Genomic DNA, 15113 nt, shown 5'->3' with positions numbered 1-15113 from the left:
GTGTGCAGATCATCTGAGGTCAGGAGTTCGAGACCAGCCTATACAACATGGTGAACCCCCATTTCTACTAAAAATAAAAAATTAGCCAGGCATAGCAGCACATGCCTGTAATCCCAGCTACTCGGGAGGCTGAGGTAGGGGAATCGCTGGAACCCAGGAGGCGGAGGTTGCAGTGAGACGAGATCACGCCATTGCACTCCAGCCTGGACAACAGAGTGAGATTCCATCTTGGAGAAAAAAAAAATGAAAGACTAAATGTTTTTCTTCTAAGATATGGAACAAGAAAAAAATATCCATGCTCACCACTCTTATTCAACATTATACTGGAGGCTCACCCAGGGCAGCCAGGCAAGAGAAGGAAAGAGAATGCAAATAAGTTAGAAAGGAAAAAACAAAACTGTCTCCCTCCACAGTTGATGTAATTAACTACAGAGAATGTCCAAGAATCTGCAAAAAGCTTCATTCAAAAACTAGTAGGTGAGTAAAATAGGTTGCAAGATACATGCTCAAGATGGAAAAATCTATTGTACTTCAATATATTAGTAATAAAGAATTAGAAATTAAGTTTTTTAAAGCATCATTTATAATAACAATACTTTATAATAAATGTAACAAAACATAGCACGACCTCTATGTTGAAAACTACAAATCAGTGATAAATTTTTAAAAATGATCAAGTAAAAGATCTCTATGAATTAAGTCAAACTGACTTTGACATTAAATCCCATTCTCTCAAGTGCTACATTATCCAATTTGTCTCTCTTGAGTAGCAAAAACACTTTGTGAGGCTAGGTAGGTACTGTTATTTCCGTTTTATAGAGTAAGCTGGAGCTGCTATGGTCTAGCACACACACTCTTAGGTATGTATGTACTCATGGAAAATGAAAACTTACGTTCACACAAAATCCTGTATGGGAATGTTTGTAGAGGCTTTTGTCACAATCACAGAAACTGGAAACATCCTAATGTCCTTCAGCTTGTGAACAGATAAACTGGCAAACCTATACAATGGAATACTACTGAGCAATAAAAAGGAACAACTACTGAAACATGGATGAATCTCAACTACATTATGCTATGTGAAGCAAGCCAGGCTCAAAAGTCTAAATTCTGCATAATTCCATTTATATGATATTCCAGAAAAGGCAAAACTATAGGCCCATAAAACACATTGGTAGTTGCCAAAGGGTGTGGGAATGAACTACTAAGGAGTTAGAGGAAATTCTGATGGTGATGGAATTATTCTATTACTTGAATCCAGTGATGTTACTCTGTACTTATTTGTCAAAAACCATAAAACTGTACACCATAAAGGGTGAATGTTACTGTATGTAAATTATATTTCAATTTTTAAAAAACTCAACGTGACAGTTTGCATATTTTTTTAATTTTACTGACAACTTATGGAAAAGAAACATCTCTCTGCTTGCAATCTGTCAAGAAATACTTAACACCATGCTATGTTCTTTGTAGGCTTTTTGTGTGTGTGTGTGTGAGACATATTCCCTGCCTGACAAAGGAGCTCATTGGGGAAACAAGACTAAATATTAAAATAAGTTACAGAAAAAGGCTAGGCAAAAAAAAAATTAATTAATTGAGTGATAAATCGCAGAATACATTTTATATATGTGGGAAATGAATGGCACATAATTTTGGAAAGGTCTTAGTGCTTCTCAACATTATTGATCTTATATTATCTCTAATTTTCAAGTGAGGACGATGAGACTTGGAGAGGACAAGTACTTTTTCCGTGATTCTCGAGCTATCAGGTGTCAAAGCTGAGATTCTAACTCACCCCTTTTCGCCCAAAGCCTGACATCTTCTGCATGCGGCGATGGAACAACAGAAAAGAGGTTACGACGGCGGCTACACAGTGTGATTTCAATGGACAGCAACGCCTCCTTAGTCCCCAAACAACCCGCTCAACTACTTGGCACGAATCCTACACAGAAACACCATGATTAGTGCCAAGTTTCTTAAATTGAGCTCAACGGGGTCTTGGAATGTAAACTCCAGAGAAAGGAATCAGCGAGCCTTATGGGGATACGGACCCACTTCTGACAAGTCTTGGTAGTGAGGAAGGCTCATGGGGCCAGCGCCGGAGCCAGGGTGCCACCGAAAAGAGTAAACACCAAGAAAGAGGACACCCGAGGCCCTGAAGATACTCCTCTTCAATTACACCACTCAGCTCTGGGTCACAAGGCGGGGCACAGCGTACGAAAAACCTCTTCCCTGGCCCTTCCTAGCCCCTTTGGTGAAAGATTTGCGTGGACTTTTCCCCGCCTCCGTCGCCGATCCAGGGTTAAAACTAAGGCTCCTCTACCGGCGTGGCTGGGAGGAAAGTGATGTGTGCCTTAACAGCGCGAGCAGCCCGGGGCACGCCGGGGGAAAGCGCTGGGTCGTAGGGACCGCGGACGCACGAGGCCGGGCCAAGGCCCCCAGAGCCGGGCCGGGTAGGGCTCCGATGGCAGAGTGAAGGGGTCGACAGTGGCCAACGAACTCCAGAAATTCCCTCCGGTGACACCCTAAGTGTCTCATGATGCGTTAGTTGACTAGGGGCTCTCACTTTTCCCTCCTTTACTGACCACGCAATCGCTGCCCTCGCCCCCTCCTCACCTCTCCAGTTCTTGTACTGCGGGATGCAGTAGTATTTGTTCCCGAATTGGTCCGTGCCCACGTGCTCCTTCACTTCCCTTGACAGCGATCTCCACAAGGCGCGGAACAAATCCTGAGACCAACCCATGCCGTCCACCCAGTTTCCAGCGCTGCCAGCAGCAGGATCCGCAGTAGGAGCAACGCTCCAGCACCCAACCCAGCCCACTGAGGCGGAGAGGTCAGGCAGGCCTCCATCCTGAAGCCCTTCAAGTAACGGCGCTCACCATTGGCCGGATATATCACCGCCTGACCAATGGGAGACTCTGCTGTTCCAGTCCCGCCCCTGAGTTCTGTCATGGCGACGTCCAGTACTCCAGCCGGTGTGAGGACACGCTATGCTGGGGTTTTTGTCCGCGCGACAAACGGGTTTGGAGGACCCTCTTCGCCTTCGGAGAGCAGAGTCAACACGGAGGTAAAGAAAACCTTACTTTTTGGCTAACAGGCCAGTTAGAATCTGGACCAATAACTGTAAACTTTGCCCCACACTTTCCCGTCTCATCGCTCTCCTGCCACCAAACTCTTATTTACCCTCTAATGCGGTGTGGCTTGCGAAAATAGGATCCTTTTTATTTACTGGTAACAACTTGCAGGCGAGGGGCGGCGCGGGGCGGGGGGGGGGGTTCGCCCGCGGGCTCAGATGAAGATACTATAAACCTAAATAAGGATACTTCGTTGTACTGTATTCCTTCTCTCTTAAGTTACTGGTAAGAATAACTGCCCTCCAAGTACTCGTTCATTCATTCAGTCTGCATATTTAGTGAGTTCCTACAGTGTGTCAGGCAGCCTATTAAAAAGGCAGAGGACACAGGCCAGGAATTGAACAAAGTTCAGAATGACTAGAGCGGAGAATTGGGGTAGGGACCATTGACAAGAGATGAAGTAGACAGAAACTGGATGAGGAAGAGCCATGTGTACTTGGGTAGAGGTGTGAAGATGAGAATAAGGTAACAGCTATTGCATTTTGTTTTCTGCTTGGAGAATGGGTTGCAACTGAGAACAACAGTGGTAGCCAAGTTAGGTAACTCTTGTGATTACACTTGTCCGGGAGAGAGTTGATGGAAGCCTGGGCCACAGAGTTCCCAAGTAGAATAAAGATTGTGGAGACATTTGAAAAACGTCTAAGAAATAGAATCAGCAGTCCATGGAAATTGATTGGATACGTGAATGACGAAAAGGGAAGAATGATTAATGATTCCCAGATTTATGTCTTGTATAAGAAGTTGAATGTTGGTAATATACTCTGAGAGAGGGTTTTCCAAAGGGAAGAAGCAAGTTTTACTTTTAATTTTGGCCACGATAATTGAGGAACCTTTGAAGATATTTACTTGGACAGTGGAGAACACAGTTGCATATGAGTTCTGCGTTCCGGAGAAATTTAAATATTAGTTTCCAACATTTTATCTGTTACGTTTTCAGTGTTGTGAAATATCTCTGAGAGTTCCTTTAATGTGTTTTTTTGCCAGTGTCACTTCCTCTGACACATCATCAGCCTTTCATCACAACCACTTTTCCTCATTTATGTCTGTAGGTTCACCTTCACTGATTTCCTCAGTCTGCATATCTAGAATGTCTCAAATGGTGGCAGTGTCATTGTTCCCACAATCAGTATGTTCCCACAGGCAGCTATTTTTTTCATTTGCTCCATTTTATGTTTAATGCAAGTTTCACTTCTAGTATTATCACTCTTTTTTTTCTCTAGGTTTCTTTCTTTTTTTTTTTTTTAGATTTTTTTTTTATTATTATTATAATTTGAGTTCTAGGGTACATGTGCATAACGTGCAGGTTTGTTACATATGTATACTTGTGCCATGTTGCTGTGCTGCAGCCATCAACTCGTCAGCACCCATCAACTCGTCATTTACATCAGGTATAACTCCCAATGCAATCCCTCCTCCCTCCCCCCTCCCCATGATAGGCCCCAGTGTGTGATGTTCCCCTTCCCGAGTCCAAGTGATCTCATTGTTCAGTTCCCACCTATGAGTGAGAACATGCGGTGTTTGGTTTTCTGTTCTTGTGATAGTTTGCTAAGAATGATGGTTTCCAGCTGCATCCATGTCCCTACAAAGGACACAAACTCATCCTTTTTGATGGCTGCATAGTATTCCATGGTGTATATGTGCCACATTTTCTTAATCCAATCTGTCACTGATGGACATTTGGGTTGATTCCAAGTCTTTGCTATTGTGAATAGTGCCGCAATAAACATACGTGTGCATGTGTCTTTATAGCAGCATGATTTATAATCCTTTGGGTATATACCCAATAATGGGATGGCTGGGTCATATGGTACATCTAGTTCTAGATCCTTGAGGAATCGCCATACTGCTTTCCACAATGGTTGAACTAGTTTACAATCCCACCAACAGTGTAAAAGTGTTCCTATTTCTCCATATCCTCTCCAGCACCTGTTGTTTCCTGACTTTTTAATGATCGCCATTCTAACTGGTGTGAGATGGTATCTCATTGTGGTTTTGATTTGCATTTCTCTGATGGCCAGTGATGCTGAGCATTTTTTCATGTGTCTGTTGGCTGTATGAATGTCTTCTTTTGAGAAATGTCTGTTCATATCCTTTGCCCACTTTTTGATGGGGTTGTTTGTTTTTTTCTTGTAAATTTGTTTGAGTTCTTTGTAGATTCTAGATATTAGCCCTTTGTCAGATGAGTAGATCACCAAAATTTTCTCCCATTCTGTAGGTTGCCTGTTCACTCTGATGGTAGTTTCTTTTGCTGTGCAGAAGCTCTTTAGTTTAATGAGATCTCATTTGTCAATTTTGGCTTTTGCTGCCGTTGCTTTTGGTGTTTTAGACATGAAGTCTTTGCCCATGCCTATGTTCTGAATGGTACTACCTAGGTTTTCCTCTAGGATTTTTATGGTATTAGGTCTAACATTTAAGTCTCTAATCCATCTTGAATTAATTTTCGTATAAGGAGTAAGGAAAGGATCCAGTTTCAGCTTTCTGCTTATGGCTAGCCAATTTTCCCAGCACCATTTATTAAATAGGGAATCCTTTCCCCATTTCTTGTTTCTCTCAGGTTTGTCAAAGATCAGATGGCTGTAGATGTGTGGTATTATTTCTGAGGACTCTGTTCTGTTCCATTGGTCTATATCTCTGTTTTGGTACCAGTACCATGCTGTTTTGGTTACTGTAGCCTTGTAGTATAGTTTGAAGTCAGGTAGCGTGATGCCTCCAGCTTTGTTCTTTTGACTTAGGATTGTCTTGGAGACGCGGGCTCTTTTTTGGTTCCATATGAAGTTTAAAGCAGTTTTTTCCAATTCTGTGAAGAAACTCATTGGTAGCTTGATGGGGATGGCATTGAATCTATAAATTACCTTGGGCAGTATGGCCATTTTCACGATATTGATTCTTCCTATCCATGAGCATGGTATGTTCTTCCATTTGTTTGTGTCCTCTTTTATTTCACTGAGGAGTGGTTTATAGTTTTCCTTGAAGAGGTCCTTTACATCCCTTGTAAGTTGGATTCCTAGGTATTTTATTCTCTTTGAAGCAATTGTGAATGGAAGTTCATTCCTGATTTGGCTCTCTGTTTGTCTGTTACTGGTGTATAAGAATGCTTGTGATTTTTGCACATTAATTTTGTATCCTGAGACTTTGCTGAAGTTGCTTATCAGCTTAAGGAGATTTTGGGCTGAGACAATGAGATTTTCTAAATATACAATCATGTCATCTGCAAAGAGGGACAATTTGACTTCTTCTTTTCCTAACTGAATACCCTTGATTTCTTTCTCTTGCCTAATTGCCCTAGCCAGAACTTCCAACACTATGTTGAATAGGAGTGGTGAGAGAGGGCATCCCTGTCTTGTGCCAGTTTTCAAAGGGAATTTTTCCAGTTTTTGCCCATTCAGTATGATATTGGCTGTGGGTTTGTCATAAATAGCTCTTATTATTTTGAGGTACGTTCCATCAATACCGAATTTATTGAGCGTTTTTAGCATGAAGGGCTGTTGAATTTTGTCAAAAGCCTTTTCTGCATCTATTGAGATAATCATGTGGTTCTTGTCTTTGGTTCTATTTATATGCTGGATTATGTTTATTGATTTGCGAATGTTGAATCAGCCTTGCATCCCAGGGATGAAGCTCACTTGATCATGGTGGATAAGCTTTTTGATGTGTTGCTGAATCCGGTTTGCCAGTATTTTATTGAGGATTTTTGCATCGATGTTCATGAGGGATATTGGTCTAAAATTCTCTTTTCTTGTTGTGTCTCTGCCAGGCTTTGGTATCAGGATGATGTTGGCCTCATAAAATGAGTTAGGGAGGATTCCCTCTTTTTCTATTGATTGGAATAGTTTCAGAAGGAATGGTACCAGCTCCTCCTTGTACCTCTGGTAGAATTTGGCTGTGAATCCATCTGGTCCTGGACTTTTTTTGGTTGGTAAGCTATTAATTATTGCCTCAATTTCAGAGCCTGCTATTGGTCTATTCAGGGATTCAACTTCTTCCTGGTTTAGTCTTGGAAGAGTGTAAGTGTCCAGGAAATTATCCATTTCTTCTAGATTTTCCAGTTTATTTGCATAGAGGTGTTTATAGTATTCTCTGATGGTAGTTTGTATTTCTGTGGGGTCGGTGGTGATATCCCCTTTATCATTTTTTATTGCGTCAATTTGATTCTTCTCTCTTTTCTTCTTTATTAGTCTTGCTAGCGGTCTCTCAATTTTGTTGATCTTTTCAAAAAGCCAACTCCTGGATTCATTGATTTTTTGGAGGGTTTTTTGTGTTTCTATCTCCTTCAGTTCTGCTCTGATCTTAGTTATTTCTTCCCTTCTGCTAGCTTTTGAATGTGTTTGCTCTTGCTTCTCTAGTTCTTTTAATTGCGATGTTAGAGTGTCAATTTTAGATCTTTCCTGCTTTCTCTTGTGGGCATTTAGTGCTATAAATTTCCCTCTACACACTGCTTTAAATGTGTCCCAGAGATTCTGGTATGTTGTATCTTTGTTCTCATTGGTTTCAAAGAACGTCTTTATTTCTGCCTTCATTTCGTTATGTACCCAATAGTCATTCAGGAGCAGGTTGTTCAGTTTCCATGTAGTTGAGCGGTTTTGATTGAGTTTCTTAGTCCTGAGTTCTAGTTTGATTGCACTGTGGTCTGAGAGACAGTTTGTTATAATTTCTGTTCTTGTACATTTGCTGAGGAGTGCTTTACTTCCAATTATGTGGTCAATATTGGAGTAAGTGCGATGTGGTGCTGAGAAGAATGTATATTCTGTTGATTTGGGGTGGAGAGTTCTATAGATGTCTATTAGGTCTGCTTGCTGCAGAGATGAGTTCAATTCCTGGATATCCTTGTTAACTTTCTTGTCTCGTTGATCTGTCTAATGTTGACAGTGGAGTGTTGAAGTCTCCCATTATTATTGTATGGGAGTCTAAGTCTCTTTGTAAGTCTCTACGGACTTGCTTTATGAATCTGGGTGCTCCTGTATTGGGTGCATATATATGTAGGATAGTTAGGTCTTCCTGTTGAATTGATCCCTTTACCATTATGTAATGGCCTTCTTTGTCTCTTTTGATTTTTGTTGGTTTAAAGTCTGTTTTATCAGAGACTAGTATTGCAACCCCTGCTTTTTTTTGTTCTCCATTTGCTTGGTAAATCTTCCTCCATCCCTTTATTTTGAGCCTATGTATGTCTCTGCATGTGAGATGGGTCTCCTGAATACAGCAGACTGATGGGTCTTGACTCTTTATCCAGTTTGCCAGTCTGTGTCTTTTAATTGGAGCATTTAGTCCATTTACATTTAAGGTTAAGATTGTTATATGTGAACTTGATCCTGCCATTATGATATTAACTGGTTATTTTGCTCGTTAGTTGATGCAGTTTCTTCCTAGCCTCGATGGTCTTTACATTTTGGCATGTTTTTGCAATGGCTGGTACCAGTTGTTCCTTTCCATGTTTAGTGCTTCCTTCAGGGTCTCTTGTAAGGCAGGCCTAGTGGTGACAAAATCTCTAAGCATTTGCTTATCTGTAAAGGATTTTATTTCTCCTTCACTTATGAAACTTAGTTTGGCTGGATATGAAATTCTGGGTTTAAAATTCTTTTCTTTAAGAATGTTGAATATTGGCCCCCACTCTCTTCTGGCTTGTAGAGTTTCTGCTGAGAGATCTGCTGTTAGTCTGATGGGCTTCCCTTTGTGGGTAACCTGACCTTTCTCTCTGGCTGCCCTTAAGATTTTTTCCTTCATTTCAACTTTGGTGAATCTGGCAATTATGTGTCTTGGAGTTCCTCTTCTCGAGGAGTATCTTTGTGGCGTTCTCTGTATTTCCTGGATTTGAATGTTGGCCTGCCCTACTAGGTTGGGGAAGTTCTCCTGGATGATATCCTGAAGAGTGTTTTCCAACTTGGTTCCATTTTCCCCCTCACTTTCAGGCACCCCAATCAGACGTAGATTTGGTCTTTTTACATAATCCCATACTTCTTGCAGGCTTTGTTAATTTCTTTTTCTTCTTTTTTCTTTTGGTTTCTCTTCTCGCTTCATTTCATTCATTTGATCCTCAATCATTGATACTCTTTCTTCCAGTTGATCGAGTCGGTTACTGAAGCTTGTGCATTTGTCACGTATTTCTCGTGTCATGGTTTTCATCTCTTTCATTTTGTTTATGACCTTCTCTGCATTAATTACTCTAGCCATCAATTCTTCCACTTTTTTTTCAAGATTTTTAGTTTCTTTGCTCTGGGTACGTAATTCCTCCTTTAGCTCTGAGAAGTTTGATGGACTGAAGCCTTCTTCTCTCATCTCGTCAAAGTCATTCTCCGGCCAGCTTTGATCCGTTGCTGGCGATGAGCTGCGCTCCTTTGCCGGGGGAGATGCGCTCTTATTTTTTGAATTTCCAGCTTTTCTGCCCTGCTTTTTCCCCATCTTTGTGGTTTTATCTGTCTCTGGTCTTTGATGATGGTGACGTACTGATGGGGTTTTGGTGTAGGTGTCCTTCCTGTTTGATAGTTTTCCTTCTAACAGTCAGGACCCTCAGCTGTAGGTCTGTTGGAGATTGCTTGAGGTCCACTCCAGACCCAGTTTGCCTGGGTGTCAGCAGCAGAGGCTGCAGAAGATAGAATATTGCTGAACAGCGAGTGTACCTGTCTGATTCTTGCTTTGGAAGCTTCCTCTCAGGGGGGTACTCCACCCTGTGAGGTGTGGGGTGTCAGATTGCCCCTAGTGGGAGATGTCTCCCAGTTAGGCTACTCAGGGGTCAGGGACCCACTTGAGCAGGCAGTCTGTCCCTTCTCAGATCTCAACCTCCGTGTTGGGAGATCCACTGCTCTCTTCAAAGCTGTCAGACAGAGTCGTTTGCCTCTGCAGAGGTTTCTGCTGCGTTTGTTATTGTTTACTGTGCCCTGTCCCCAGAGGTGGAGTCTACAGAGACAGGCAGGTTTCCTTGAGCTGCTGTGGGCTCCACCCAGTTCGAGCTTCCCAGCGGCTTTGTTTACCTACTTAAGCCTCAGCAATGGCGGGCGCCCCTCCCCCAGCCTCGCTGCTGCCTTGCTGGTAGATCACAGACTGCTGTGCTAGCAATGAGGGAGGCTCTGTGGGCGTGGGACCCTCCCGGCCAGGTGTGGGATATAATCTCCTGGTGTGCCTGTTTGCTTAAAGCGCAGCATTGGGGTGGGAGTTACCCAATTTTCCACGTGTTGTGTGTCTCAGTTCCCCTGGCTAGGAAAAGGGATTCCCTTCCCCCTTGCGCTTCCCAGGTGAGACGATGCCTCGCCCTGCTTCACCTCTCGCTGGTCGGTCTGCAGCAGCTGACCAGCACCGATTGTCCAGCACTCCCTAGTGAGATGAACCCAGTACCTCAGTTGAAAATGCAGAAATCACCAGTCTTTTGTGTCGCTCGCGCTGGGAGTTGGAGACTGGAGCTGTTCCTATTCGGCCATCTTGCTCCGCGGTCCGTATTATCACTCTTTTAATGCATTTTCATTCTTTTGGCCAATTTCCTCTTTTAATCAGTAAAATTCCACGTGGGCTTATCTTAAGGGCACAGAAATATTAATAACAAACCTACGTGCTTTGCAGCCTGTGTGTGAACTTAATAACAGATGCACAGTGACCAATCACCCACAGACTTTGAAAGAAGTAAAATTGCAAATTGGTCAATAATTTTGATTCATTTATGTAATTACAGAAATGTTATTTATGTAATTATTTGTGGACTGAAAAGCTAGTAGCAAACTTTTATGCTATTTCTCACAGTTAACAAACTGTGGTAACTGAAATTCATATCAGACTGAGCCAAGTGAGGATTGCTTATATGTTTAAGACAAAGTATAATTTTTTTTTTTTTTTGAAACAGGGTCTTGTTCTGTTCACCCTGGCTGGAATGCAGTGGTGCAATTACAGCTCACTGCAGCCTCGACTTTCCAGGCTCAAATGATCCTCCCATCTCATCCTTCTAAGTAGCTGGGACCACAGGCACGTGCCCACACACCTAGCTAATTTTTAAATTTTTTGTAGAAATGGGGTCTCCCTGTGTTTCCCATTCTGGTCTTAAACGCCTGGGCTAAGTGATCCTCCTGCCTTTGCCTCCTAAAGTGCAGGGATTTTATGTGCGAGCTACCATGCAGCCTAAAATTTTTTTAAAAATATTTCCATCATTAAGTGATGTTTTTGCTTAATTAAACAACTGTATAGTTCCATTTTATTCATAGGAGATGTCTACTGTTCTTCCTTGTCATCACATAAGGGCAAAAGCATGAACACTGATATGCAGTGTTCACAATTTACACCCTCTAAAAAAGTTTTACAACTTTATTGAGGTATAATTGACATATGATATACTGCACATTAAATGAGAATATACAATTTGATGAATTTTGACATATATTTACTTTTGAAACCATTACCATAATCAAGAGAACATCCATAACCCTAAAAATTTTTTCACGGTCCTTTATAATCCTTCTTTCCCTTCTTTCTCTGCTTTACCCTCTTCCTTCTCTAGAAACCACTAATCTGCTTTAGGTCACTATGGTTTGCATATTTAGAATTTTATATAAATGGAATCTTTTTTGTCTGGCTTCTTTCACTCAGCATAATTACATTATTTTGAAATTTCTCCATGTTATTGCTTGTATCAATTCCTTTTTATTGCTGTGTAGTATCCCACTGTGCAGATATACCATAGTTTATCTAGTCACTTGTCGATGGACATCTGAGTTGTTTCCGGTTCAGGACTAATACATTTACAACTGCTCTGAAAACTCACGTATGAGTCATTTCATGAACATATGCTTTTATTTCTCTTAAGTTGATGCCTAACAGTGGAGCTACTAGATATATCCTTTACATTTTAAGAAACTGACAGTTTTCCAAAAGCATTTTCCAGTCCCACCACTATGAGAAAGCTAGCTGCTCCATGTTTATGTTTCCCCTTTCCTGCTTTCATTTGACTATTTGAACATTATTTAGTATTCTATTTTATATACTATGATTTCAACTATATCTTTTTGTATAATTTTTTAGTGGTTGCTCTAGGAATTATAAAATACATACTTTGCATTGTCTATTTTGGGTCATTTCATTGTTTTACTGCTTCATTTGGCATGTAGAAACCTTACCAACCTTTCCCCTGCACCATATTTATTGTTGTCTTATATTTTATATTTACATACATTATATACTCCATCACACATAATTTTTTTCAACCATCAATCATATTTTAAGGAAAAGAATAGCCTATTATATTTAACCAGATAGTTATCATTTCTGTTGCTGTCTCTTTATTCCTGATGTCTGAAATTTCCTTCTTATATCTTTTTCTTCTCTCTGAAGTGCATAGTTTATCAATTTTTTAAAGAGTAGGTCTGCGGCAGGAGGTGGCCGCAGCTACAGCACGAGCGTGGTCACGTGGCCGCTGGTCACCGCCACCACCCCCTCCAGCTCTGTTCTCTTTCAGGTTGGGCCGGGCCCTGCCGCTTCTGCAAGCGCCTGGCTGACTGAGGGAGACAGAGAAAGAGGAGGAGAGGAGGAGGAGGATTCAAGGAAGAGAAGCTGGGGAGCCCTTCTGCGCTACAGTGATATCAGTATCAAGATAAAAGTGTGGAATGGGAGAAAAATTCTCAAACCTGAAAGAAAATCTGGAGATGGTGTTTTTCCAGCAGCTCGGTTGAGGGAGAACTTGGCTTGTCTCTGTTTCTTGATTCCTCTTCAATTTCTGTTTCTTAACCAAGACTTGTGTTTGAAGAACTGTATTGTACTGAGCCTAAGTCATTTTTAATCTATAACAGGAACATGCATTTTCACATGTCAACCGGATTTGTGGACCAATAAATTTATCCCCAAAGAGATGGGGTCTCACTCTGTTATCCAGGCTGGAATATAGTGGCGCAATCATAGCCCATTGTAGCCTCCATCTCAAGGACTCAAGGGATCCTCCCTCCTAGGCCTCCCAAGTAGCTGAGATTACAGAGACAGGGTCGCACCATGTTACTCTGACTGGTCTTGAACTCCTGGCCTCAAGCAGTCCTCCCACCTTGGCCTCCCACTGTGCTGGGATTACAGAAATAGAAAAGCATATCCTTAAATTCATGTGGAATCTGAAGGGAGCTCAAATAGTCAATACAATACAGTCTTGAAACAGAAGAACAAAGCTTGAAGACTCACCTCTTCTGATTTTAAAACTTACTACAAAACTACAGTAATCAAAACAGTGTTGTACTAGCATAAGGAAGACATATAGACCAATGAAATAGAAGAGAGAGCCCAGAAATAAAACCTCATGTATATGGTCAAATGATTTTTTTCCTTTTTCTTTTTTTCTTTTTTCTTTTTTTTTTTTTTTTTGAGATGGAGCCTCACTCTGTCGCAGGCTGGTGTGCAGTGGCACGATCTCAGCTCACTGCAGCCTCTACCTCCCGGGTTCAAGCGATTCTTCTACCTCAGCCTCCCCAGTAGCTAGGATTACAGGCGCCCACCATCATGCCTGGCTAATTTTTGTATTTGTGGTAAAGACGGGGTTTTACCATGTTGGCCAGGATGTTCTCAATCTCTTAACCTCGTGATCTGCCCACCTCGGCCTCCGAAAGTGCTGGGATTACAGGTGTGAGCCACTGCGCCCAGCCGGTCAAATGATTTTTAACAAGAGTGCCAGGACTATTCAATGGAGAAAGGATAGTCTTTTCAACAAATGCTGCTGGGAAAATGGAATATCCACATGTAAAAAATGAGGTTGAACCCTTAACTAACACCATATACAAAAATTAACTCAAAATGGATCAAAGACATAAATGTAAGACCCAAAACTATAAAAGTCTTAGAAGAAAATAAGGAAAAAATTTTATGACAGTGATTTATTCGGCAGTTATTTATTGGGTATGACATCAAAGACACAAACAACAACAACGTAGAGGACTATGTGAAAATTTTTAAACTTTGTTAATCAAAAGACACTGTCAATAGGGTGAAAAGACAACCACAGAATGGAGAAAGTATTTGCAAATTATATATCTGAAAAGGGTTATATAAAGCATATATGGAGAATTCCTACAACTCAACAACAAAACAAACAGCTTGATTTGAAAATGGGTGACTTGGAAAAACATTTCTCCAAAGAAAATATGCAAATGGCAACAGGTAGACCAAAAGATGCTCAGCATCACTGATCATTAGGAAAATCCAAATCAAAACTGTAATGAAATACCACCTTATACCCATTAGAATGGCTACTATCACATCAAACAATAATATGTTTTGGTGAGGACATGGAAAAAATTGGAACACTTGTGCACTGTTAGTGGGAAGGTAGAATGGTACAGTTACAGTGGGAAGCAGTATGGTGGCTCCTTATAAATATTGAAAATAGAATTTCCATATGATGCAGTGATGCCACTTTTGGGTGTATCCCCAAAATGGTTGAAAACAGGGTCTTAAAGAGATAATTTGTACACCCATGTTCATACCAGCATTATTCACAATAGCTGAAATATGGAAGTGTAAACTAAAAATAAAACTTCAAGCTTCTTAATTGTCTGAATGAACCCATCCTCTCAGCCAAGAGCATTCCACAGTTCAGGACATGATGGGGAGGGGGCGATCAGGCATTCCCCATTATACTCTCCCTTTGGAATTCAGGCACAACTGGCCAGCATTAACATTAAAACAGAGATCTTACGACTTTTTGTAGCAATAAGACACTGAATTCCAGCCTGACTAAAGTAAAGCATCACGTGACAGATAGCAGGCCGCAGGAGAAATTGAAGTATTTTGCCCCAAAATATATTCCTTTGACATATTTTAAAATGGCCCTGTAAAACTGTCTCTTATAGGCAGAATCTACATTCTGTAGAGAATGCCTTTCCCTTTCTAGGTCTTTTCTTTGATTCTGGAGAGTTATCTGAGTCTTTCATCATTTTAAGTCTCATAAGAAACATTTACAATCTATTCTTTCTGAAGCCTGCTACCTGGAGGCTTCATCTGCCTAATAAGAACCATGGTCTCTACAACTCCTTATCT

General features: G+C 41.2%; 2 protein-coding genes across 6 annotated transcripts in view; one reads left to right on the top strand and one right to left on the bottom strand.

Annotated features, from left to right (window-relative positions):
• Window positions 1–2822, bottom strand: part of NDUFAF2 (NADH:ubiquinone oxidoreductase complex assembly factor 2) — a 197579-nt gene extending 194757 nt beyond the window's left edge. The window contains exon 1 of one of the 2 annotated variants that reach the window (XM_078003710.1): window positions 2617–2822. In XM_078003710.1, coding sequence (XP_077859836.1) covers window positions 2617–2743 — 127 coding nt within the window. In that variant the 5' untranslated portion in view covers window positions 2744–2822. The remainder of the gene's footprint in view (window positions 1–2616) is intronic. The other variant, NM_001266244.1, reaches the window with a different exon arrangement.
• Window positions 2823–2928: 106 nt separating this feature from the next.
• ERCC8 (ERCC excision repair 8, CSA ubiquitin ligase complex subunit) overlaps window positions 2929–15113 on the top strand; it is an 88711-nt gene continuing 76526 nt past the window's right edge. For 3 of the 4 annotated variants that reach the window (XM_028849449.2, XM_028849447.2, XM_001082072.5), the window contains exon 1: window positions 2929–3067. In XM_028849449.2, coding sequence (XP_028705282.1) covers window positions 2991–3067 — 77 coding nt within the window. In that variant the 5' untranslated portion in view covers window positions 2929–2990. Of the gene's footprint in view, window positions 3068–14999; window positions 15006–15113 lie in introns of all 4 variants that reach the window. The other variant, XM_078004767.1, reaches the window with a different exon arrangement.

Source organism: Macaca mulatta, chromosome 6 (assembly GCF_049350105.2).
Source record: "Macaca mulatta isolate MMU2019108-1 chromosome 6, T2T-MMU8v2.0, whole genome shotgun sequence".
NCBI lineage: Eukaryota > Metazoa > Chordata > Mammalia > Primates > Cercopithecidae > Macaca > Macaca mulatta.
The sequence above is the reverse complement of the archived record's forward strand: the minus strand, read 5'-3'. Positions and strand labels throughout refer to the sequence as shown.